General features: G+C 44.2%; 1 protein-coding gene across 4 annotated transcripts in view; it reads left to right on the top strand.

Annotated features, from left to right (window-relative positions):
- Positions 1-24,092, top strand: part of ITGA7 (integrin subunit alpha 7) — a 243,330-nt gene that overhangs the window by 99,196 nt on the left and 120,042 nt on the right. For all 4 annotated transcript variants that reach the window (XM_068267657.1, XM_068267654.1, XM_068267656.1 and 1 more), the window contains exon 2: positions 4,550-4,677. In XM_068267657.1, the coding sequence (XP_068123758.1) occupies positions 4,550-4,677 (128 nt within the window). The remainder of the gene's footprint in view (positions 1-4,549; positions 4,678-24,092) is intronic.

Below are 24,092 nucleotides of genomic sequence, written 5' to 3' on the forward strand. Positions count from 1 at the left end.
ATTGTGTATACATTTTTTAGGTCTTCTGTGATTTGTGCTTGACCATAATTCTAAAATATACTCATAAATTAACATTCCCATCCTGTTTTGTTTTAGCACATAAGCAACTGATTAACCTTAATGTCATTTATGATTAACAAGGGAATTAGAACAAAAGCCATAACTAATTTCCTTGAAAGGGGAACTCTTAGCTTTGTTTTGCAGCCAACATCATTTTCCATTGCTGTTTTTAAAGGATAAGTAAAATAATACAATATATACCCAATTGACCCTTTAATCAACAATGCATTATTTATTTGGCGCCCCCTGAAGAGTTCGGTAAACATGTTGGTTGCCTATTGTTTTGTATGTACATGTCATTTAGCAGTACACTAGAATGCAGCCAAGAACAGGGCTAATGGCTTCCAGAGGTCTGTCCATGTTTACCAAATACCGCTCTAGTGCTGCCCGCTTTTCTGACCTGAAACCCACTAGAAGCCTTTTCTAATCGCTAGTGATTTGAAAAGCTCTTGCTAATGCAATGCTATGGGGGATTTTTATAAAATCACATTGCTCAAGTGGGATCACTCCCATAGCATTACATTAGCAAGAGTTTTCAAATCGCAAAGCGCTCAGAAAAGTGCTCCTAGTGGGTTCCAGGCCTTACTCATATAATTGTGATTTCTTATCTATGCATAAAGTATGGTCCCCAGTTTTTTTCAGGAGGCATTACTAATGACTAGAGATTGTCAATGAGATGCTGATCGTTCTGTGTTCATACAGGATTATGGAAAATGTGTTCCTTTTTCAAGCTGCATATATTTGCATGCAGAATTTTCATAAACCTGTATGAAATCAGAGCGATTTCCATTTCATTGACCGATTGACCATTCCTACTAATGATGCATTATAACTGCACTGTTGATCAAGAGCGTTTTGGGGTTAATTAAACATATTTACCTTATAAGTGCAGCTTTATTAATATTAATAATAATCATTCATTTCATTTATTTATGTAGTGCCAATTATTATTTTATATAGGGCCAACATATACAGTGGCAGTTTTATTAATATTACTAATAATCATTTATTTAAATAATTTATTTGTGTAGTGCCAATTATTGTATAGTGCCAACATATACAGTGGCTCTATACAGATACATTTAAACAAACAAGTGACATGAAATAACAGATGTAGTAAACACTGTTGCATAGCAAATCTTGTGCCAAGTACTCATGTATGAAAGGTCAGCAATCAGCAGCACATACACAAGCAGTAGAGAATGCACTGCTTCTTACAAGCTTAGGCCTGGAACCCACTTGCAGCATTTTTGCCTGTATTTTGGCAGCATTTGCATTTTGAAAATTGCTGTCTCATTCACTTGAGGGCTCAAACCCACTAGCAGCCTTTTCTAAGCGCTAGTGGTTTGTAAAGCTCTTGCTAATGCACTGCTATAGGGGATTTTTATAAAATCACATCGCTCTAGTGAGATCACACCCATAGCATTACATTAGCAAGAGCTTTTCAAATCACAAAGAGCTCAGAAAAGCGCTCTCAGTGGGTTCCAGGCCTGAATGGTAATCTTGCTGCAAATCTCATTCAAGTGAAGAGAGCATTTTTCATTTGCTAACACTGCAAAAATGCTGGCAAAACATTTTGCAAGTGGGTTTCAGGCCTTGGGCTAGGTTCACAGTGGGACGTTGCGTTGTGGTCCCTGTAGAGCAGTAACGCAATGCAATGGAAAGAAAAAGGACTGGAAGTTATCGGCGTGTTGCAACGCATACAGTAAAGCATACAGTCAATGAAAGGAATGCTTCACTGTACCTGTTAACGTGCACATTTTGCGGTAAATCACTGCATGGCATGTGAAAGTACCCTTATTACACGTATGAAGTTGCTAGGCTGGAGAGAGCTTTGTAGGTAATAAGTAGAAGGTTGGACACTACTTTTTGATGGGCAACCAGTTGACCTTAAAGGGACACTTAAGTCAAACAAAAAAAATGAGTTTTACTCACCTAGGGCTTCCAATAGCCCCCTGCAGCTGTCCGGTGCCCTCACCGTCTCCCTCCGATCCTCCTGGCCCCGCCGGCAGCCACTTCCTGTTTCGATGACAGGAGCAGACAGGCTGGGGACGCGAGTGGTTCTTCGCGTTCCTGGCCACAATAGCGCCATCTATGCTGCTATAGCATACATCATATACCATATAGCAGCATAGAGGGTGCTAATGTATCAGGGAACGCGAAGAATCACTCGTGTCCCCAGCCTGTCAGCTCCTGTCACCGAAACAGGAAGTTGCTGCCGGCGGGGCCAGGAGGATCGGAGAGAGACGGCAAGGGCACCGGACAGCTGCAGGGGGCTATTGGAAGACCTAGGTGAGTAAAACTCATTTTTTTTGTTTGACTTAAGTGTCCCTTTAAGACTAGTTCACACTATGTCCATTTTATTGCATTTTCCACAATGCAAAATTGTGCACAATGCACAATAGACCTGTCAGCTCATGTAAATCAATGGGTTAGTTCATATCTAATTCACTTTTCCAACCATGAAAAAAAAACCTGGTGTTTTTATCTTTACTGATCTCTGTCAATGCACAAGCCAGCAATTTCTTGGCTGGGTATGAAGGGTTTTGTTTTAAGTAATGAAATAATTATAATTGAGAAAACCCGCTTTGTATGGTGTTTTGTGTGTATTGCCACAATAAAAAATACAGTGATTGTTTTACATACTATTTCTTGTGCCCTCAATGCTCAAATATCCATTTGAGAAAGCCTGGCTTCAAACTGAGCAGCCACAGCCAGTAACATAATCATGCAGGTGCTGTAAATGGAGCGTCAGTAAATATCACTTAGCTGGATTGCTTTCACTTAAATAAAATTCTTTTGAATTCAAGAGACTTTCATGCTAACTAGAGATGAATGAAAAGTGGTGTTCCTGCTCTGCCACTTCATCCCTAAAGAGCTATAAATACTTCTCTACTTTTTACAAAAGTTAACTGAATTGCATTTAATGAGGGAATCAAAAAGACACTTCTTAATCCACTGGAAATTGGGGCCTATTTTGTTGATTTCTGTATCCAGCATCACTTTAAAAGTGACTCAGGCCAGAAACTCTCTAGGAGAGATTTCTAATTGCTAGTGATTTGAAAAAGCTCTTGCTAATGCAATGCCTTGGGGAATTTTTATAAAATTACATCGCTCAAGTGGGATCCCATCCATAGCATTACACTAGCAAGAGCTTTCAAATCGCAAAGCGCTCAGAAAATTGCTCCTAGTGCGTTTCTGGCCTTACAGTTGCTGAAGTGGATGATCACTTGCTGTGGGACTATTCTGTGTACAGCACTGCTCACAGGAGGTAGTAGCTCACACTACTTCCTGTGAGCAGCCCGGCGACATGTGATCATCGCCTGGAGGGTGACTCACCCTTTGCCACATATTTCAGCAAAGGAAGGGAGAGCACTGACGGGGACTCAAGGAGAGGAAGGGCGGAGTCACAGTGTGCCACTGCTCCCTCCTCTTTCACGGTGCCCCCTTCCTTCACTGCACCCTGGGCGGATATCCACCTGGCTCACCCCTAAAAACGGAGCTGGGTGCTGCCTTTCTACTACATTATTTAAAACAGAGCTACTCAGGCAGCAATGAACGACTTTTTGGATGTCATCGTTCTATCATATAGTACATCATTATATGGTGACAACTGTGTCCACAAAAACCTACCAAACCCTGGGTCTCTCCCTGGGTTGCCTTGTGGACAATTCTACATGGGCCCATTTCCACTAGGTACAAATTCGCAATGCAAACTTTTGCATGAAATATGAAACCATTGTATGTCAATGGAGTCGTTTCCATTGAATGCAAGTTTTCGCATGCGATGCAGAAAAATTACTGATTGCATGCTGCATATTTCTGCATCACGCATCTGTTGCCAATGTAATTATACACATAAAAATGCACATTAAGGTTCTATTTCCACTAGAATACTACTTTCACTTGGGTTTTTCCGTATGGGAATATTCGTGTTTTTATACAAATTTGAATTTCAGTTTTTGTATGCGGCTTACAGTCATTTCATGAGAAACGGATGTGTGGTGCAAAAATCTGCAGCGTGCAATCCATATTTTTTCTGCATCACATTGCATGGGGAAATTCGCTTTCAATGGAAATGATTTCCTTGACATTCATTGGATTTATTTTTCATACTTAGTGGAAACGGCCTAAAATGTGCATAAAACGGAATTCGCATTTGGCAAAAACTAAATATCCTAGTGGAAATAGATCCTAATACGGCACTGCAACAAAATACCAATATTTCAACACAACTTATGCTATTATAATTTATTAAAACGTTAATTTTTTGTAGGGCGGTCCTGATGATACAGTGGAGTGGTAAGCACAGGCAAAGTAACAAATTATTTTAAGTGTCTAGCTTAGGAGACCTGCATTTTAGCAGACCATGAAGCTCCAGAAAGAGCCAGAAAATATTAAAATGTATGTCTTACTTGTGTCATTTCAATGACAGATATAATATTGCTTTACATTCTTATAATGAAACATCTACTTTCATGTTTTTCAGGCTTTTGGTGGGGGCACCTCAAGCACCAGCATTAGCAGACCAGTTTTCAAATCGCACAGGTGGTCTATATGGATGTCCATTGAGTGCAGAGGCCCAAGAATGTGAAAGGCTTGACATTGATAGTGGAGGTAAGAGACTTTGCAAAAAAGTGCCTTACTGGTTTCTGTGATGCTTGTCCTTTCAGCTTTACCTTGTGCACTGATTTCACAGCGTTCAGGACAGTAATGTAAGCACCAACCAGTTGAGCTGTGTTTTATTGGCAATGATAAGTAAGCTGCTGGCCCTTGGACACACTCACATACACACTCGACCACTCTTCCCCCCCCCCCCCCTCACCACATGTTTTTTAGTTAAAGACAACCCACACACTTGATTATAAGTGTAGCCTTGGTTCTACCCCTTTATTTGAGTAATGCCTGCAACACCTACTACGGTGCTTCTTCCAGAATGATGCAGAGCTGCAAACACAATTTTAACGATACAATTACTAAGCTACAGTTAAATACATCTGAACCCTCAGAGTATGAATGTGAGCTCCAATTAGTTTACTGAAAGTATGAATGTGAGCTCCAATTAGTTTACTGTTCAAAAACTGAGTGTTACCAAAGGTCTCGCTCAGGGGTCGAGTGGTGCGTGGACGCGGGTAAACGGCGTCCACTTACTATTTCCAGAGAGTGGACGTCGTTCACCCTGCCATGTTCGGAGGGGAGCAGTGCAGTGGAAGGAGAGCTGTGAGCAGCGATGGAGAAGGGGGGCCATCTCCCCCCTCCCTTCCCTCACCTTAGAGCGCTCTCCTTCCCTCGCTCTCCCCTCCTGAAGTAACGTGCGGGCAGCCAGCAACGGGCGGGACTTACCTCTCCTCGTTCCAGCGTCGGATCTGCGTGCCGCTGCTCTGGTCTGGACCAGACTTGCGGCACGCAGATCCGGTATTCCGACGAGGAGGAGAGGTAAGTCCCGCCCGCTGCCGGCTGCCCGCACGTTACTTCAGGAGGGGAGAGCGAGGGAAGGAGAGCACCCTAAGGTGAGGAAAGGGGGGGGGGATGGTCCCCTCTTCTCCATCGCTGCTCACAGCTCTCCTTCCACTGCGCTGCTCCCCTCCTGCTGGGGGACACCTGATTACCTATTTCGGGGACATATACCCCCTGACTACATATACTGGGATATATACCCCCTGACTACATATACTTTGCACATATACCCCTGGCTACATATATACTGGGCACATATACCCCCCTGACTACATATACTGGGCACATATACCCACTGACTACATATACTGGGCACATATACCCCCCTGACTACATATACTGAGCACAAATACCCCCTGGCTACATATACTGGGCTCATATACCCCCTGATTACATATACTTTGCACATATACCCCTGGCTACATATATACTGGGCACATATACCCCCTGACTACATATACTGGGCACATATACCCCCCTGACTACATATACTGGGCACATATACCCCCTGACTACATATACTGGGCACATATACCCCTGGCTACATATACTGGGCACATATACCCCCTGACTACATATACTGGGCACATATACCCCTGACTACAAATACTGGGCACATATACCTCTGACTACATATATACTGGGCACATATACCCGCTGACTACATATACTGGGCACATATACACCTGACTACATATACTGGGCAAATATACCTCTGGCTACATGTACTGGGCACATATACCCCTAACTACATATACTGGGACATATACCCCTGACTACCTATACTGGCACATGTATACCCCTGGCTACATATACTGGGCACATATACCCCCTGGCTACATATACTGGGCACATATACCCCTGGCTACATATACTGGGCACATATACCCCCTGACTACATATACTGGGCACATATACCCCTGACTACATATACTGGGCACATATACCTCTGACTACATATATACTGGGCACATATACCCCCTGACTACATATACTGGGCACATATACACCTGCCTACATATACCCCTGCCTACATATACTGGGACTTATACCCCTGCCTACTTATACTGGGCACATATACCCCTGACTACATATACTAGGCACATATACCTCCGGCTACATATACTGGGGACTACGATACTCATGGCTACTTATACTGGGGACACCTATAGACCTGGCTATCTATGCTGGGCGTACCTATTTTAGGGGAACTGCTGTCAGATTATCTGCATTCTTGTGGAACCGCTGTTATGTATTTTGGGGAACAGCTGCCAGATTATGTGTATGTTAGGGGAACGGCTGCTGCCAGATTACGTTTATTTTGGGGAACTGCTGCCAGATTGTGTATGTTTGGGGGACCACTGCTGCCAGATTATATGTATTGTGGGTGTTACGTGTATTTTGGGTGATCCGCTGCCAGGTTTCGCGTATTTTGGGGAACTGCTCCCAAATTATGTGTATGTTGGGGGAACTGCTGCTGCCACATTATCTATTTTGGGGGAACCACTGCCATATTATCTGTATTTTGGAGGAACGTCTACCAGATTATGTGTCTTTTTGGTGAAATGCTGTCAGATTACATCTATTTTGGGGGGATACACTACGGCAGAGCTCAAACTTCCCCGGCAGACCTTTTACATCACTGCTAAGGTCATGTATATTTGGCCTCACCCATGTCCACGCCCACATTATGCTTGACCACGCCCACATTATGCTTGACCACACCCATTTTTGGCGAGGTGCAGGGGTTTTCCAGGTGAGTCCACTCACCTCTTTTCCCAGGACTACACAATCCCACACTTTTGTTTTCTTCTTGAGTTATTTTTGAACATTTTCTAGTTTGCTACTATATTTAAAGTAAACCTGAGACAAAGTGGTGTAAAAGTTTTATACATATCTGGGGCTTCCTCCAGCCCCCTCCATGCAGATTACTTCCTCTCCGATGTCCTCCACCTCCTGGATACTCTGGTAAATGCCCCATTAGGCTCGGGGCGCACTGTGCAGGCGCAGAACGCTACCAGCTGCTCCCGAAGATAACAGGGCATAAAGCAGACCATCCAAGAGGTTTTGGACGGTGGCGAGGGAGCGATCTGCATCGAGGGGGTTGGAGGAAGCCCCAGATATGTATTAAACTTCCACACCCTTTTGTCTCAGGTACAAATCTTAAGGAGAACCAGTAAGGCATTTTCCTGCTATGTGTGTTGTATTCACATGTGTAATACATAGGCAGGCTAATTTTTACTTGCGGCTGATATTTGGAATGTTGTTTAGGAATCTCCAGTTTAGCCAGCCTTTCACAGACAAGTGTGGGCCAGGCTGGGGATTTATTAACCTGCTTCATTATCCTTGGTTTAACATACCCAATGCCAACCTTCCTGGCGTTATGGACGAGCTCAGCTCGTCCATTACCGCCGGAGGCTGCCGCTCAGGCCCTGCTGGGCCGATTTTGACGAAATAAAAAGGAGCACACGCAGCTGGCACTTTGCCAGCCGCGTGTGCTACCTGATCGCCGCCGCAGCGCGGCGATCTGCCGCGTGCAGCGGCGAAAGAGGGTCCCCCCAGCTGCCCGAGCCCAGCGTAGCCGGAACAAACAGTTCCAGCCAGCGCTAAGGGCTGGATCGGAGGCGACGAGGTAAGCAAAACAAGGAAGGCCGCTCAATGCGGCCTTCCTTGTTAATTCTGATCGCCGGAGGCGATCAGAATGACGCGTCCGGACGCGTCCGGAGCGCCCTCTTTAATTAAAAAAAAACCCTCCCGCAGCCGCCCTGGCGATCTTAATAGAACGCCAGGGTGGTTAATATTTCTTCTGGTTATGTGTCTTATGGGAAAACTGATTCAAATGTCCCAGTTTTAGCCACTCTTACAAACAAGACCCATCATGAGCATTCTGGGATTTGTAATTCGCTAGATCAGGCTTAATTATTTTCTTGGTTTTCTTAATGGCTAGATGCCGGCCTTTAGTGTCATTGTTACCAGAAGGTTTCTGAGATGTAGAATATGAGATCATCTCATCTGTAACTAGTTCATTATCAGGTTTTTAAGAGATTTGCCTGTTTTCTTCATAACTTCATTTTGAATACAATTTACTAAGATACTTTGGTAAAAAATCAGAAAAATACCACATTCGGTGTTTAAGGAGGTAAAATACCGGATATCTCACTTGTTTTATCACATGCTCTATTCTTTGTTACATAGTTACATAGTTATTTTGGTTGAAAAAAGACATACGTCCATCGCGTTCAACCAGTACAAAGTACAACTCCAGCCCATCCCCCACATACCCCTGTTGATCCAGAGGAAGGCGAAAAAACCCCCACAAGGCATGGTCCAATTAGCCCCAAAAGGGAAAAATTCCTTCCTGACTCCAGATGGCAATTGTAAGGCTTGGTGGTGTATTCTCCACAGTCAGCATGCAACGCATGAGCTGGCGTGGAGGAGGTACACACACTAGCACAAGGAAACAGGCTATCCCTAGTATAGTGGAGGGGAGGACTGACTCCAATAGGAGATTGTGGCGCACAGAGCCGGTGCAGATCTGACAGCCACAAACAATGCCTTCGTTATAACGTCTCAGCGCAAAGTAGCGCTGAGCGCATAAACCAGAACTGAGGAGATCAGGACAGGTAGACAGAATGAACGCTTGCTAGCTAGCGGCTACTTAGCGACAGCAAGCGTCCAAAACCAGACAGACTGGAATGAGGCAGCCAATGCGATGCGGCGATGACGTGCCTCACAAAGACAGGACAGGATAGTCAGAAAATAGCAGGATTAAGATAGATGAACGTAACACAGATAAATATACAATAAGTATGTTTTCCTAGCGTATTACAATTACAGCTATCAATGAAACTATTTGTAACGTCTGACTAACATATGTATATATCGGCAATGAACCGATATATGACATAAGCAGGAACGCTGACTAAGACTGGAGTAATACAGGGGACAGGACTCAGAAGGATTCGCTATCTCTTCGCAGAGATGAACGCAATCCACAAACGGTAACAGGACAGGATTCAGAAGGATTTGTTATCTCTTCGCAGAGATGAACGCAATCCACAAACAGTAACAGAACAGGATTCAGAAGGATTCGTTATCTCTTCGCAGACATGAACGCAATCCACAAACGGTAACCAGGAGCAGGGTAACTACCTCAGCACGGGTGGTCACGGTACACGCAACCTACCAAAACGTGCTGGAAAGCTGACTAACTGCACACAGGATATAAACAGTTCGTGTACGTATACATCAGCGACACTGATGTATCAACGTAACACAAATACAAGGAAAATAATAAACGTGCTGGTATGCATATATATGGGCAATGAACCAATATATGATGCAAAACCAGCAAAGTATCTTTAGAACAAGAAACACGATCGGGGCTGAAGCGACAGCAAGACTGGCTTACACTGAAGCTATGAAAACCCAAGGAAACCCTGCAGGAAGCAGATCTTTATACTGAGGTCATCCAATGGGAGCAGACATGCAGATTCCCACACAGGTGAATGACAATCAGTCACAAGCTGACAGCAGGGAAAGACAGACAAAGCTATGCAGCTTGCATGGAAAGACATCAGAACTGCCTGAGCTGCAGCACTACTACTTCCAGCAACACCTGCTGCAGCAGCGATCATTACAGTACCCCCGCCCTTAAAAGCGGATTCCAGACGCTTTTCAACACTGAAATTCCCAACAAAACAGTCTGACTGATAATTCATGATGACCGGGACAGCCCGGCAAGACCGAATTCCAGAATCAGTCCCCACAAGACTGGACCCATCAGAACCAGAACCTACAGAACCATGCCCATCAGTACTACAAGCCCCAGTGTGACACCCATCAGAACCATGATTTCCAGAAGAAAGCCCTCCGAAACTCCCTGAGCGATACCCACCGCCTTCCAGGAACCGTTCAGAAACGCCAAAGCCTTTGCAATGCCCACCGGTACTGTCTTTACCAACACAAAACCCACTGTTGAACCAGTCCAAGGCACCAGGACAAGTTTTCTCAGAGACCTCCCAGAACACCTTGAAGCTCCAAAGAGATCCCCATAGGTCAGAATGCCCCTTAGGCTCACATGGAGAACCATCAAGAACCCCTATGGAACCTAGGGCAATTCCCGAGTCAGGGCCACAAGGACAAACATCAATATCAGGGCTTTCAGGGACCAGAACCATCTCTGGGCATGCAGGCAGACTGGCAATATCAGAACGTGTTCCCACTAAGGAAGCATCAGAGCACGCTAACACCTTAGACACACTTGGGCATTCTGGCACACAAAGAACATCTGGGCACACCGGCACAAGAGAGACCTCTGGGCATGTCAAGGAACTGTGAGCCTCAGGGTCAGCCAAGACAGGACCAAAACCAGGACTGGCCAAAAAAAAATCATCATGACTAAACTTCGCAACTACTGGACTTTTACACGAGAATGCTGGATCAGACTTAGATGTCGCTGATTCCAGCATAGTCAGTAACAAATCAGATTCAGGGGCACTAACAAGACAGGACAAATCTTCTGATGTATGCACTGAACCAGATAGGGACTCCACAACTACCTCTGGACTGGACAGAGACTCATTTAATACACTGGATTGGAGCTCATGAGGCGCTGCAGAACAAGTCAGTATTGCAGCAGCCCCCACTGGACTAGGCAAAACTGAGGAATTCCCTGGACAGGAAGGGGACTCTGGAACCTCTGCCACAGCGGCCAGAGAACCAGAATCTTTCAGGATACAGGGCTGGGTTTCAGGAACACTCATCAGACCGGACTGAAATTCTGAGATTTCTATTATTTTGACCAGAGAATCAGAATTATCCATGTTACAGGGCAAGACTTCTGAAACATTCAGAGGACAGGGCTGGAGTTCCTCGGCTGTTACAACACTGGAGAGGGACTCAACAACATTGGTTAAATCAGACTGTGTACAGGGCAAGGTATCTGACACACTTGCTGACGAGGACAATATTTCAATGGCTTCTGCTTTGCTGGGCAGAAATTCATCAAGTTTTATTAGAGCAGACTAATTCCAAAACAGCTGCTAGACAAGTGAATATTACTGCAACACCAACTGAGGTAAGCAGTGCTTCAGCCTCCTCTGCTAGAGGGTTTAAAGTATCCAAAGTACTGGGTGAAGCATAAGACTCTGCGACCACAGCTTCACTGGACAGGATCACTGAACAGTCCATATTGCAGGGCAAAACCATGGAAGCACCTGCTGGACAGCATAATGATTCTGTGACCTGAGTTTCATTGGAGAGATCTACTGCACAATTCATGGTACAGGGCAAATTTATTGGAACATTTTCTAAACAAGGTAATAATTCTGCGATTTCAGGTTCACATAGCAGATGCTCTGAGCTATTCACGAAACTAGAGCGAGGTGTAGAAACAGGAAGATCAAGACACAATGTTTGCGCATCTGAATCACCATTCATTTGTAAAATTGGAAAATTCAGATGCTGGGGTTCTGAGGTTACTAGACAGGATTGCTGGGACTCGGAAACTGATGTAGTGCATCTATTGGCATCTGCTGGATCAGACAGGAGTTGAACTTTATTAACACAGGTAATTTCTGCAGAAATGTTTGCAGAGACAGGCAAGATTTTTCTGGTGTCTGTTTCACTAAACAAAGAGTCATGAGTACTGGCTAGGCTGGACTCGGAAGTCAGCAGGACCTCTGGATTCTCTGCTGAGAAATTTGCGCAGGGCAAGGTTAAGAATGTATCAGTGGCTTCTGTTTTACTGGGAAGTAACACTGAGTTATCCATGGTACAGGGTGGAATTGCAGGAACTTCAATTTCACACAAAAAGAGCTCCGAATCACCTGCTGAATCAGCCAAAGGTGCTGAAGCAGGCGGGTCAGGACGCCAAATTTGCGAATTCGGAGTCACATAAAAATCATCCAAAATCAGTTCCCACACATCAATCAATGGAGCCACAAAGTCATACTCACACACACCAGTTTTTATTAGGTTATAGGCAGACTTAATGCATGCATTCAATACCAATTCACTTTTTGCACTGTAAAATTGAAAAAATGAACTTGAATCATTCTTCCATTCATTGACCAGAGCTTCCATCTCTCCTTTCTCAAATGGAGGATTCCAAGCATACTTAACAGGCAGATCATGGTTTGCAGATATGATTGTAGCAGGGACATATATTGGGTTAATTAGCAGGTGATTGGCAGATTCCTTATTCCTAAGAATCTCCAATACCTGTAGCAAGTGCTGAACTGTAGTGTATGCAAACTTTCCTTGCTTCACAAATAAGTTGATTTGTTCAATACTCTGTAATATCTCCTCATAATCATACTCAGATAATTCTTTTAAACAAAAATCTTTATTTTCCCTAGCCAGGGAGGAAAGTTCATTAGTAGTTTCATAAGTCCATTTAACTCCCCTGAAAGACAATTGCATTTCATTATCTGTTAATGGCAGAATCTCATTATAGGTCTCAGTCGCTAAGGATAACGACTCTGCAGATCGGACACGTTTCTTAGAACGTTTGCGTTTGGCCTTAGACCCTGCTGTTTTCCCTGCTGTTCTTGGTGATTTATTCAAGGCTGCAGGAAAATTATCAGTAACACTTTCTGCTTGCTGAACATTTTTGCAAGCAATTGAAGGAGTAGCTGATTGACCTGCTGCCAGGAGTTCATTAAGAGGAAAAGGCAATGGATCTATGCGCAACCAGTTATGGATCACAAACGTTAGAAATTCCAGCGGTCTCTCTTTCAAATCGGAATGATTGAGAACATCAAATGCCCACTGGAATAATTCCCCTTTAAACAAAATATAACTTAGTTGGAGTGCCCAGGTTGAAACAGGAGTCGCTTGGAGATCAGGATTGGTCAGGAACCTGGCACATTCAGAGAAAAACTCATTTTCTGTTTCAGAGCTAAGTTCTTCAAATTTCTTAAAGGAACAGGAACCATAATTAACAGTGTCATACTTTCTGGGAATCCCCCCCACAATGGGGATTGGTAATGGGGTTTTCATAATGTAAGGCTTGGTGGTGTATTCTCCACAGTCAGCATGCAACGCATGAGCTGGCGTGGAGGAGGTACACACACTAGCACAAGGAAACAGGCTATCCCTAGTATAGTGGAGGGGAGGACTGACTCCAATAGGAGATTGTGGCGCACAGAGCCGGTGCAGATCTGACAGCCACAAACAATGCCTTCGTTATAACGTCTCAGCGCAAAGTAGCGCTGAGCGCATAAACCAGAACTGAGGAGATCAGGACAGGTAGACAGAATGAACGCTTGCTAGCTAGCGGCTACTTAGCGACAGCAAGCGTCCAAAACCAGACAGACTGGAATGAGGCAGCCAATGCGATGCAGCGATGACGTGCCTCACAAAGACAGGACGGGATAGTCAGAAAATAGCAGGATTAAGATAGATGAACGTAACACAGATAAATATACAATAAGTATGTTTTCCTAGCGTATTACAATTACAGCTATCAATGAAACTATTTGTAACGTCTGACTAACATATGTATATATCGGCAATGAACCGATATATGACATAAGCAGGAACGCTGACTAAGACTGGAGTAATACAGGGGACAGGACTCAGAAGGATTCGCTATCTCTTCGCAGAGATGAACGCAATCCACAAACGGTAACAGGACAGGATTCAGAAGGATTTGTTATCTCTTCGCAGAGATGAACGCAATCCACAAACAGTAACAGAACAGGATTCAGAAGGATTCGTTATCTCTTCGCAGAGATGAACGCAATCCACAAACGGTAACCAGGAGCAGGGTAACTACCTCAGCACGGGTGATCACGGTACACGCAACCTACCAAAACGTGCTGGAAAGCTGACTAACTGCACACAGGATATAAACAGTTCGTGTACGTATACATCAGCGACACTGATGTATCAACGTAACACAAATACAAGGAAAATAATAAACGTGCTGGTATGCATATATATGGGCAATGAACCAATATATGATGCAAAACCAGCAAAGTATCTTTAGAACAAGAAACACGATCGGGGCTGAAGCGACAGCAAGACTGGCTTACACTGAAGCTATGAAAACCCAAGGAAACCCTGCAGGAAGCAGATCTTTATACTGAGGTCATCCAATGGGAGCAGACATGCAGATTCCCACACAGGTGAATGATAATCAGTCACAAGCTGACAGCAGGGAAAGACAGACAAAGCTATGCAGCTTGCATGGAAAGACATCAGAACTGCCTGAGCTGCAGCACTACTACTTCCAGCAACACCTGCTGCAGCAGCGATCATTACAGCAATCAGATAAAATCCCTGGATCAACATCATTAGGCATAACCTAGTAATTGTAGCCATGGATGTCTTTCAACACAAGGAAAGCATCTAAGCCCCCTTTAAATGCAGGTATAGAGTTTGCCATAACGACTTCCTGTGGCAATGCATTCCACATCTTAATCACTCTTACTGTAAAGAACCCTTTCCTAAATAAATGGCTAAAACGTTTTTCCTCCATGCGCAGCTCATGTCCTCTAGTCCTTTGAGAAGGCCTAGGGACAAAAAGCTCATCCGCCAAGCTATTATATTGCCCTCTGATGTATTTATACATGTTAATTAGATCTCCTCTAAGGCGTCTTTTCTCTAGACTAAATAAACCCAGTTTATCTAACCTTTCTTGGTAAGCGAGACCTTCCATCCCACGTATCAATTTTGTAGCTCGTCTCTGCACCTGCTCTAAAACTGCAATATCTTTTTTGTAATGTGATGCCCAGAACTGAATTCCATATTCCAGATGTGGCCTTACTAGAGAGTTAAACAGGGGCAATATTATGCTCGCATCTCGAGTTTTTATTTCCCTTTTAATGCATCCCAAAATTTTGTTCGCTTTAGCTGCAGCGGCTTGGCATTGAGTACGATTATTTAACTTGTTGTCATGGAGTACTCCTAAGTCCTTCTCCAAGTTTGATGTTCCTAACTGTATCCCATTTATTTTGTATGGTGCTAGACCATTGGTACGACCAAAATGCATGACTTTACATTTGTCAACATTGAATTTCATCTGCCATGTATGTGCCCATATAACCATCCTATCCAGATCCTGTTGCAATATGACACTATCTTCCTGAGAGTTGATGATTCTGCACAATTTTGTATCATCTGCAAAAATAGCAACATTGCTCTCTACTGCATCTACTAGGTCATTAATAAATAAATTGAAGAACACTGGACCCAGTACAGACCCCTGTGGGACCCCACTGCTAACAGTCTCCCATTTTGAGTACGATCCATTGACCACAACTCTTTGTTTTCTGTCCATTAGCCAGTTCCCTATCCATGCACACAAACTCTTCCCCAGTCCTTGCATCCTCAACTTTTGCACTAGACTTCTGTGGGGAACAGTGTTGAAGGCCTTTGCAAAGTCCAAGTGTATCACATCTACAGCATTCCCAATATCCATATTAGCATTCACTACCTCATAAAAGCTGAGCATGTTAGTCAAACAGGACCTGTCTTTAGTAAAACCCATGTTGATGCTGAGAAATAAGATTATTTTCTACTATGAAGTCATGTATAGTATCTCTTAGTAACCCCTCAAATAGTTTGCATACAACTGATGTTAAGCTTACAGGTCTATAATTTCCTGGATCAGATTTTTTGCCCTTATTAAATAATGGGAAAACGTGGGCTGTACCCAATCCACTGGGACTCTGCCAGTTGCAAGAGAGTCACAAAATTGACATTTACAGTATGAGGTATTTACCTCACACGTTGGTAATTTACTTGTGTGTAATTTCAGTTTTCCATGCGATAACAGCCCTAGTGAATTAACATTTTACAATTGCTACTTTATCCCATGTGGTAATGCTTATTGGTTTAAAGCCCAAGGAATACCCAGCTAGCTCATGGTGACCCAGAACCACTAGGAAAGTATAAACGACTAAAAGAGACCAAAAAGCCCTCTATTAAAAAGCAATGCTAAATGTAATTTGTCCTTCTTAAAACTGAAGGTATTTGCAATAATTCAGCTTTAAGTGAGCAACTGTGATGTCCCATAATGCATCACTCCCAAATATGAGCCAAATCAATCCAACATGCACACAGCCTGTTCAGGACTTTCTGGTCCTCATCAGTGCATGACATGGATTGATATGGCTCTATGGTATAGGGTTTGGACCAGCACTTAGGAATCCCCAGCTAGCTTATAGTGACCCAGAACCACTAGGAGCAGGGGCGTAACTATAAATCACTGGGCTTCCCGGCAAAACGTTGGATGGGACCCCCACCTTCCAACCCCAATAACCCCCCCCCCCCCCACCCGCTTTCTACACAGATAATCTGAGAACCAATGTTATTCAGAATTGGCTAGTGCACACTTGAAAGTGTTTTCCCCATGCATATAAAAATAGACAACAGTGAAGCACTGTGCACATTTTCTCTATCAATTACATTAGCTTCTGTGATACAAGGTGCATGTTTTCACACATACAGTGTAGAAATCACATACAGAAAACCCACAGACGAGTGTGCTCCCAGCCTCAGCTTATTACACTCATAGTCATGTCTGAAGGAGCAGATCTGGCTCTGCAGACTTCTCCAGCATTTCTACAGTACAGAGCACTTGTGGAAGCGTAGATAGGTTGGGGGCTGGGTGCTGTACACAAGAGCCTGCTGCACAATGGAATAGGGACTGTCTACAAATCTTTTTCTGCAAAACTTTGTATGATTTGTTATCAGTGGCTGAGCAAATGCAGTCATTACAACAATTGTGCAGAGAGCTTTTTTTCTCTCCTTGCCCTTAGTTGTCAGTCTCTCAGGATGGGGGCCCCTGTGGCTTCTGCCCCCCCCTGCAGTTGCCTCCCTTGCAGGGTCTATTGTTACGTCCCTGACCAGGAGAATATAAAGGTCCTGGATATGCAGCCTTGATTCCTGGGGCAAAAAGAGATGATTTGTATATATGGGAGTGATGCGTCATGGGAAACAACAGTTGCTCATTTAAAGCTAAATTATTGCAAATACCTTCTGTTTTAAGAATACAAAATTATATTTTGGATTAAAGCCTATGAGTGAAAACTCACAAAGGGATTTGTCATATGTTTGTTGTAAAACAGTTTCTCCCACAATTCATCGCTGCTGAACATGGTCCTTGTTAGCCCCTTACACACTCCTAGGAGTTCTGGTTTACCATAAGCTTGCTGGGCAATCTGTAAATATGTTTGTTGTAGTGACCAGGACTTTATAATAGGGGAAATAAAGAGAGCTTTAGTGGGATTTACCAAATGTAATGAGTAGCAGTAGAGTATTGTACCATGTTAGCCATTAGTAAAAGCTAGAAGATTTGAATCAGGATGATACCATTTATTGGCTAACTTAAAAGAAAAAAGTAAGGTTTTTCAGTCTCAGGACTCAGGAACTGAGTCTGAGGAAGACCTTTTAGCTGAAAGCTTACTATTGCTCTGTTAAAGAGACTCTGAAACGATCAAAAATACCTCTTTTTATTTCATAATCCTCTTCAGCAGTATCAGCCAAGATAATTCGCCGCATCCCCATTGCCATACAAGGTTTTTATCTCCCCCAAATCCCGGGGCAAAATTCTACGACTTTCAGAGTTGCAGATTTTGCTGCTCGGGGGAGGCAGACCTTTGGGCTGTAGCTCTGCCTCCAGTTCATTCAGTTACCGCTGATCACCACCTCTCCCCACCCCTCTCAGTGAAAGAAGACTGAGAGGGGCGAGGAGAGGCGGCTATCAGCGGTGATTGAATGGATGGAGGCAGAGCTAAAGCCCAAAGCTCTGCCTCCTCCAGAAAGTAATGGAGGATTCTGCCCGGGGGATTTTGGGGGGGATAAAGACCCCCGATGGCCGTGGGGATGTGGCAAATCATCTTGGCTGATACGGCTAAAGAGGATTATGAAATAAAAAGAGGTATTATTGATCGCTTCAGACTCTCTTTAAAGGGGAACTGAAGTAAGAGGTATACGGAGGCTGCCATACTCATTTCCTTTTAATCAATACCAGTTGCCTGGCAGCCCTGCTGGTCTATTTCTCTGCAGTAGTATCTGAATAACACCAGAATCAAGCATGCAGCTAGTCTTGTCAGATCTATCTTTAAAGTCTGAAACACCTAATCTGTTGCATGCTTGTTCAGGGGCTATGGCTAATAGTATTAGAGGCAGAGGATCAGCAGGGCTGCCAGGCAACTGGTATTGCTTAAAAGGAAATAAACATGGCAGCCTACATATATTTCTCTCTTCAGTTCCCCTTTAAGTTAACCAATAAATGGCATTCAAAAACTCTCAAGTTTAATCAACAAATAAGATTGTGTATATGTGTCTTTATGAGTCAAGCTAAAGTAGAGCTTTGACTGTTTGCAGTGTATGTGTATGGGCTATCAAAGTTTTTTTTCCTTTAAGGCTGAAAGTACTTTGTAGCTTTAACTTAAGCTTTGACTTAAGCTTTAACTTAAAGAGAGTCTGAAGCGAGAATAAATCTCGCTTCAGACCTCATAGTTAGCAGGGGCATGTGTGCCCCTGCTAAAACGCCGCTATCCCGCGCCTTAACGGGGGTCCCTTCACCCCCAAATCCCCTCCGTACAGCGGGGGAGCGCTTCCTGGTTGGGGCAGGGCTAACCGCCGCAGCCCTGCCCCACGCGCGTCTGTCAGATGTGTATCACCGCCTCTCCCCCGCCCCTCTCAGTCTTCCTTCACTGAGAGGGGCGGGGGAGAGGCGGCGATGCGCGTCTGATAGACGCGACTGGAGGCAGGGCTGCAGCCGTTAGCCCTGCCTCCAGGAAGAGGCAGGGCTACGACCAAGTCTTGCGGGGGTGGGTTTGGGGGTGAAGGGACCCCCGTTAACCGTGGGATAGCGGCGTTTTAGCAGGGGCACACATGCCCCTGCTAACTATGAGCTCTGAAGCGAGATTTATTCTCGCTTCAGAGTCTCTTTAAGCTTTGTGCAATAAGAGATGGGCTACTATAAAAAAAAAAATTAAACATCAGCCAAACCATTAAAGAGAATCTGTACTCTAAAATTCTTACAATAAAAAGCATACAATTCTATTCATTATGTTCTCCTGGGCCCCTCTGTGCTGTTTCTGCCACTTCCTGCTGCAATCCTGGCTTGTAATTGCCATTTTTAGGCAGTGTTTACAAACAAAAGACATGGCTTCTAACTAGAGTGTGATAGGCTTAAGAGTAGCTCAGTCTCTGACTCATAAAGAGCTTGGACAGGGTGTGTATAGCTTCTGCCAATGACAAGCAGTGCAGCACATTCCACAGATTCCAGCCTCAGCTGACAGAGCCGACAGAATAGAGAAGATTAGATCATATAACAGAGATGATAACAGCCACTGTGCAACTAGAAAAGGCTGCAGTAACACAGACCACATTAGAACATAGTATAGGAACTTATAGGATAGAAGAAATAAGGCTGAACATTTTGTTACAGAGTCTCTTTAATGTATGTCACAGTGGGAAAGGGTTAGAACTACTGTACTGCATTTGAATTACTGTTTGCTCTGCTAAGGACTATGGTTTGTTTCCCAGTGACTGTAAAGGTGCCCTTACATCAGGTGACCTTGGCGCCTGATCATCCAACCACTTTGATTATTATTATAGAATTGGTTGAAAATCGGTGCCGCCAAGTGCAGGCCGCATTAGTCGATCGCCCCTGGTGCAAGATGTCGGGCCAAAGTTGGTTGCTCGGGTGTGCGGTGGTACGGCGGCTGATTTTGGGAACGAGTGATGAAATTATGAACTCCCTGCCGCTGCCGCCGTAATGTATAACTGTGCCCCCTGTGTGTGCTTTTGACATTACCTATCCCGTGTCAGCCTCCGTGCGGTGTCCGTAACCTCTGGACAGCCTCCGTACACGCCACTTGCACATAGTGCCTAACGTTGGTGCATAGGGTCTGACGTCAGAGGCTATGTGCCAGTGGGATGTACAGAGAGACACCCCGCGGAGGCTGACACAGGACAGGTAATGTACAAAGCACACACAGGGGGCACATTTATACATTGGGGGCAGTGGCGGGGGACGTGGCAGGCACAGCCGATTCCCTTTCAGATTTCATGCTGAAATTGGATGGGAATCGGCCTGCAGTATATGGGCAACATTGAGGAACTGACAAATTTATCTCTAATCAGATTCGATTAGAGATAAATTTGTCTCTTTGTCGAATCTGCCCATAATCTCCAGATGTATGGGCACCTTAACCATTGGAGAACTGCAGTGGTAAACCCCCCTAAAGACCAGGGCAAATTTAACTAAATGGGCCACTGCAGCTTTAAGGCATAGTTGCAGACCCGTACAACTCAGCACACAAGTGATTCCCCCCACCTTTTCTCCCCACCAACAGAGCTCTCCGTTGGTGGGGTCTGATCGCCCCCCCCCCCCCCCTGTGTTTGTTTTTGTATATAAATATTAATAATTTTTTTAATTAAAATATGCTGCGCTTGTATGTTCTGTCCCCATGCTCCCTCCCCCCAGCCAGCCAATGACGCGATAGGCTGTCATAGGCTTCAGCCTACGAGAGCCGATCGCTCTCTTGTCCTCCAGGGGGACTGCCGTGTCACACGGCTGTCCACAGTACAGCACTGCTGCTGATCGCAGCGCTGTACTAGCAGAAAAGACGGCGGTTTCGCCATCTAACAGTTCTCTGAGCGGCAATTCAGAGACTGAAGGCGGAGCGGTGCTCCGCCCCCCAAGCAGGAGATGCGCACGCAGCCTGCATGCGATCTCCTGCAAACTGCAGCCCTAGGACTTGACGCCAATTGGCGTTAGGCGGTCCAGGGGCTGCCGCCGCAGCAGCGCCCATGGGCATTACGTGGTTTTCAAGTAGTTTTAATCGCACATGCGCCGTACTGTCACGCCGGCCGGCGTGGTGACGACTGACGTCATCTTTGCAGAAGAAGGAGCCTGACACTCGGGCCCAGTGTCGCTGAGAACCGCTGGGAGCCATTTCTGAGCAGGGCCTGGGAGAAGAGCCAGAAGGACGCCGAGGGTCCTCCCGATCTACGGTGGGCTGGAGAAAGCCTAAGGTAAGTTCAGATTTTGATTGTAGTTACTGCTTGGAATCCCTTTAACACTCTATTTCCACACCCTTAAAGTGGTCTGAAACTCCAAAATAACATTCAATAAAAATGTGTTTTCCTACTATATATTACTCATCCAGTTATCATATTCGCTTTTGTGCATAAGTAATGTCTGTTTACAAATTACAAGTTTCCAAAGTGTAGTTTATCTTGCCCTGAAAGCTGCCATTGCATTTTATTCAAACTGCTTTTTATTATATATTGACATCTTCTAACTAGCTGTTCTGAGCTGTTTGTGTGCATGAAGCACAGAGAGCTTCACAGAGAGCTCCTTTTCACTTGCTACACTGTGTTTACACACATGTATCAACATTGGAATGTAAACAAAGATACTGTTATCTCCAGTTTGGATGCGGAATCGAAGCTGAATAGCAGGACAAAGTGCTTTGTTTAACCATTTCTGCAAAAAAAAAAATCTGGGATAGTAGCTTTCAAGCTGTGAGGAATATTTTACAGAAAGTAGAAATACTGACCCACAGACCACTTTAAAGGGAACCAGAGGTGGGGGGGTTAGGGAGACTGACATGTTCATTTCCTTTTAAATAATGCACATTGCCTGGCTATCCTGCTGACCCTCTGCCTTGAATACTTTAAGCCATAGACCCTGAACAGGCATGCAGATCAGATGTTTATGAAAAATCTGACAAGATTAGCTGCATGCTTGTTTCAGGTATGTGATTTAGACCCTACTGAACAGAAAGATCAGCAGGACTGCCAGGCAACTGGTATTGTTTAAAAAGAAATAAATGTGGCAGCTTCCATAGGTCTCACATCACATGCTCCTTTTAAATATTTTACCCATTGCAATCTTTGAATTGTAGTGTATGCCACATAATTGCAATAAATTCGCAGCTTTTAAAGTCTTCAAAATTTGGCAGTTCATCTCTATCATTTTTTTTTTTTTTGAGAAAGCTACATTGGCTTAAAGAGAAACCATGACCAATAATTGAACTTCATCCCAATCAGTAGCTGATACCCCCTTTTACATGAGAAATCTATTCCTTTTCACAAACGGATCATCAGGGGGCTCTGTATGGCTGATATTGTGGTGAAACCTCTCCCACAGTGTAGTTTCCTGTCTGTGAACCTCATTGCATTGTGGGAAATAACAGCTGATTACAGCTGGGTCCAACTGCCAAAAAAAGCAAGCAGCATCTCCTTCCACTGACATCACCTGCCATCAGTAAAAATGTCACCATGTGGTGAATGTCATAATGTAAATCAGGGAGAGGAAATATTTTACAATGGGAAAACACTGACTAAATCATTTATACATAATAATTGTAAAAATGAAGCACTTTTTTATTACATTATTTTCAATGGAGTTCCTCTTTAAAACAACATAGATAGATAGCTGCACTTACTCAACCACGTAGTGTAACCAAACTGCAAAACAGGAATGACGGCACAGCTAAACTAACACAATGTACAAAAATCAAGTGCCATCACTCTACAGGTTTCAAATATAGCAAACTTTATTAGTGGAAAAAATACACACATGGGGTAGACACCTTAAAACCAGTTAAAAACAATGGAGCGCTCCGTGCCCAGACATGCCGCCAACACACTCTCACAACACCACCCAAACAGGGGTACCGGTACCTAAGACAGGATATCTGCCCTGCAGGGAAAGAGGGGAGCAGAGTGGAATTACAGGCTGTCCGGAAAGTGTCAAACTACTGGCCAGAAACAGTCAAAATGGCTGCCCGCCTTCTACGGGCTTCAACTGGGTGTAGCTGGTTACAATAAATCACTTCCCCTTATACGTGCGTTTCAGGCTGGTTCTTCCTCCCTCTGCCTGTCACATCCGCTTCCGGCTGCTAAACACAGCAGCTCTCTTCTTTAATTTTATGTACAACACAATGTTCAAAGCTGTTCAACGAGCTATGGATGCATACAAACTTCCCTCTCAGGCAGGAACAGAAAGGGGATATTACTAGTCTCCCACATTGATTATGGATAAGGAGCATCTATCTGTTTTAAAGGAAATAAACATTATCCCACAGACTGCTCCATGTCAAGTCCATTATAAACTTTATAAAAAAGGTGCAAAATCCAGTTCATTATTTAAGCCAGCAGGTTCTAGGGCATTCAGTGTATATATCCAGCGGCTTTCTTTTTGCAGAAGGGTCCTCTCTTTGTCTCCTCCCCTTCCTTTATCAGGTAATTTATAAATACCCCTAATTCTAAGGCCAGTTGGATTACTTTCGTGTGCCAAAATGCTCCGCTGCTGTACTTCTAAATTCACCATTCTTCTGTTTTCCACACCTGATGTCACTTAGATGCTGCCCAATGCGTTTCTTCAACGCTTTTGTAGTCATGCCTACATATATCTTTTTGCATGGACAGGTAAGTTGGTACACGACCCATTCAGATTTACAGTTTATCAAGCTCCTTATTTCCCATTTTCTGTCCCCTGCTGAGTTCAAAAAAATCTTTGTCACATCCACATACGCACAAACTGAACATCCTCCACACCTGAACATACCATTTGGGGCTCTACCCCCTAGCCAGGA

Source organism: Hyperolius riggenbachi, chromosome 2 (assembly GCF_040937935.1).
Source record: "Hyperolius riggenbachi isolate aHypRig1 chromosome 2, aHypRig1.pri, whole genome shotgun sequence".
NCBI classification, from domain to species: Eukaryota; Metazoa; Chordata; class Amphibia; order Anura; family Hyperoliidae; genus Hyperolius; species Hyperolius riggenbachi.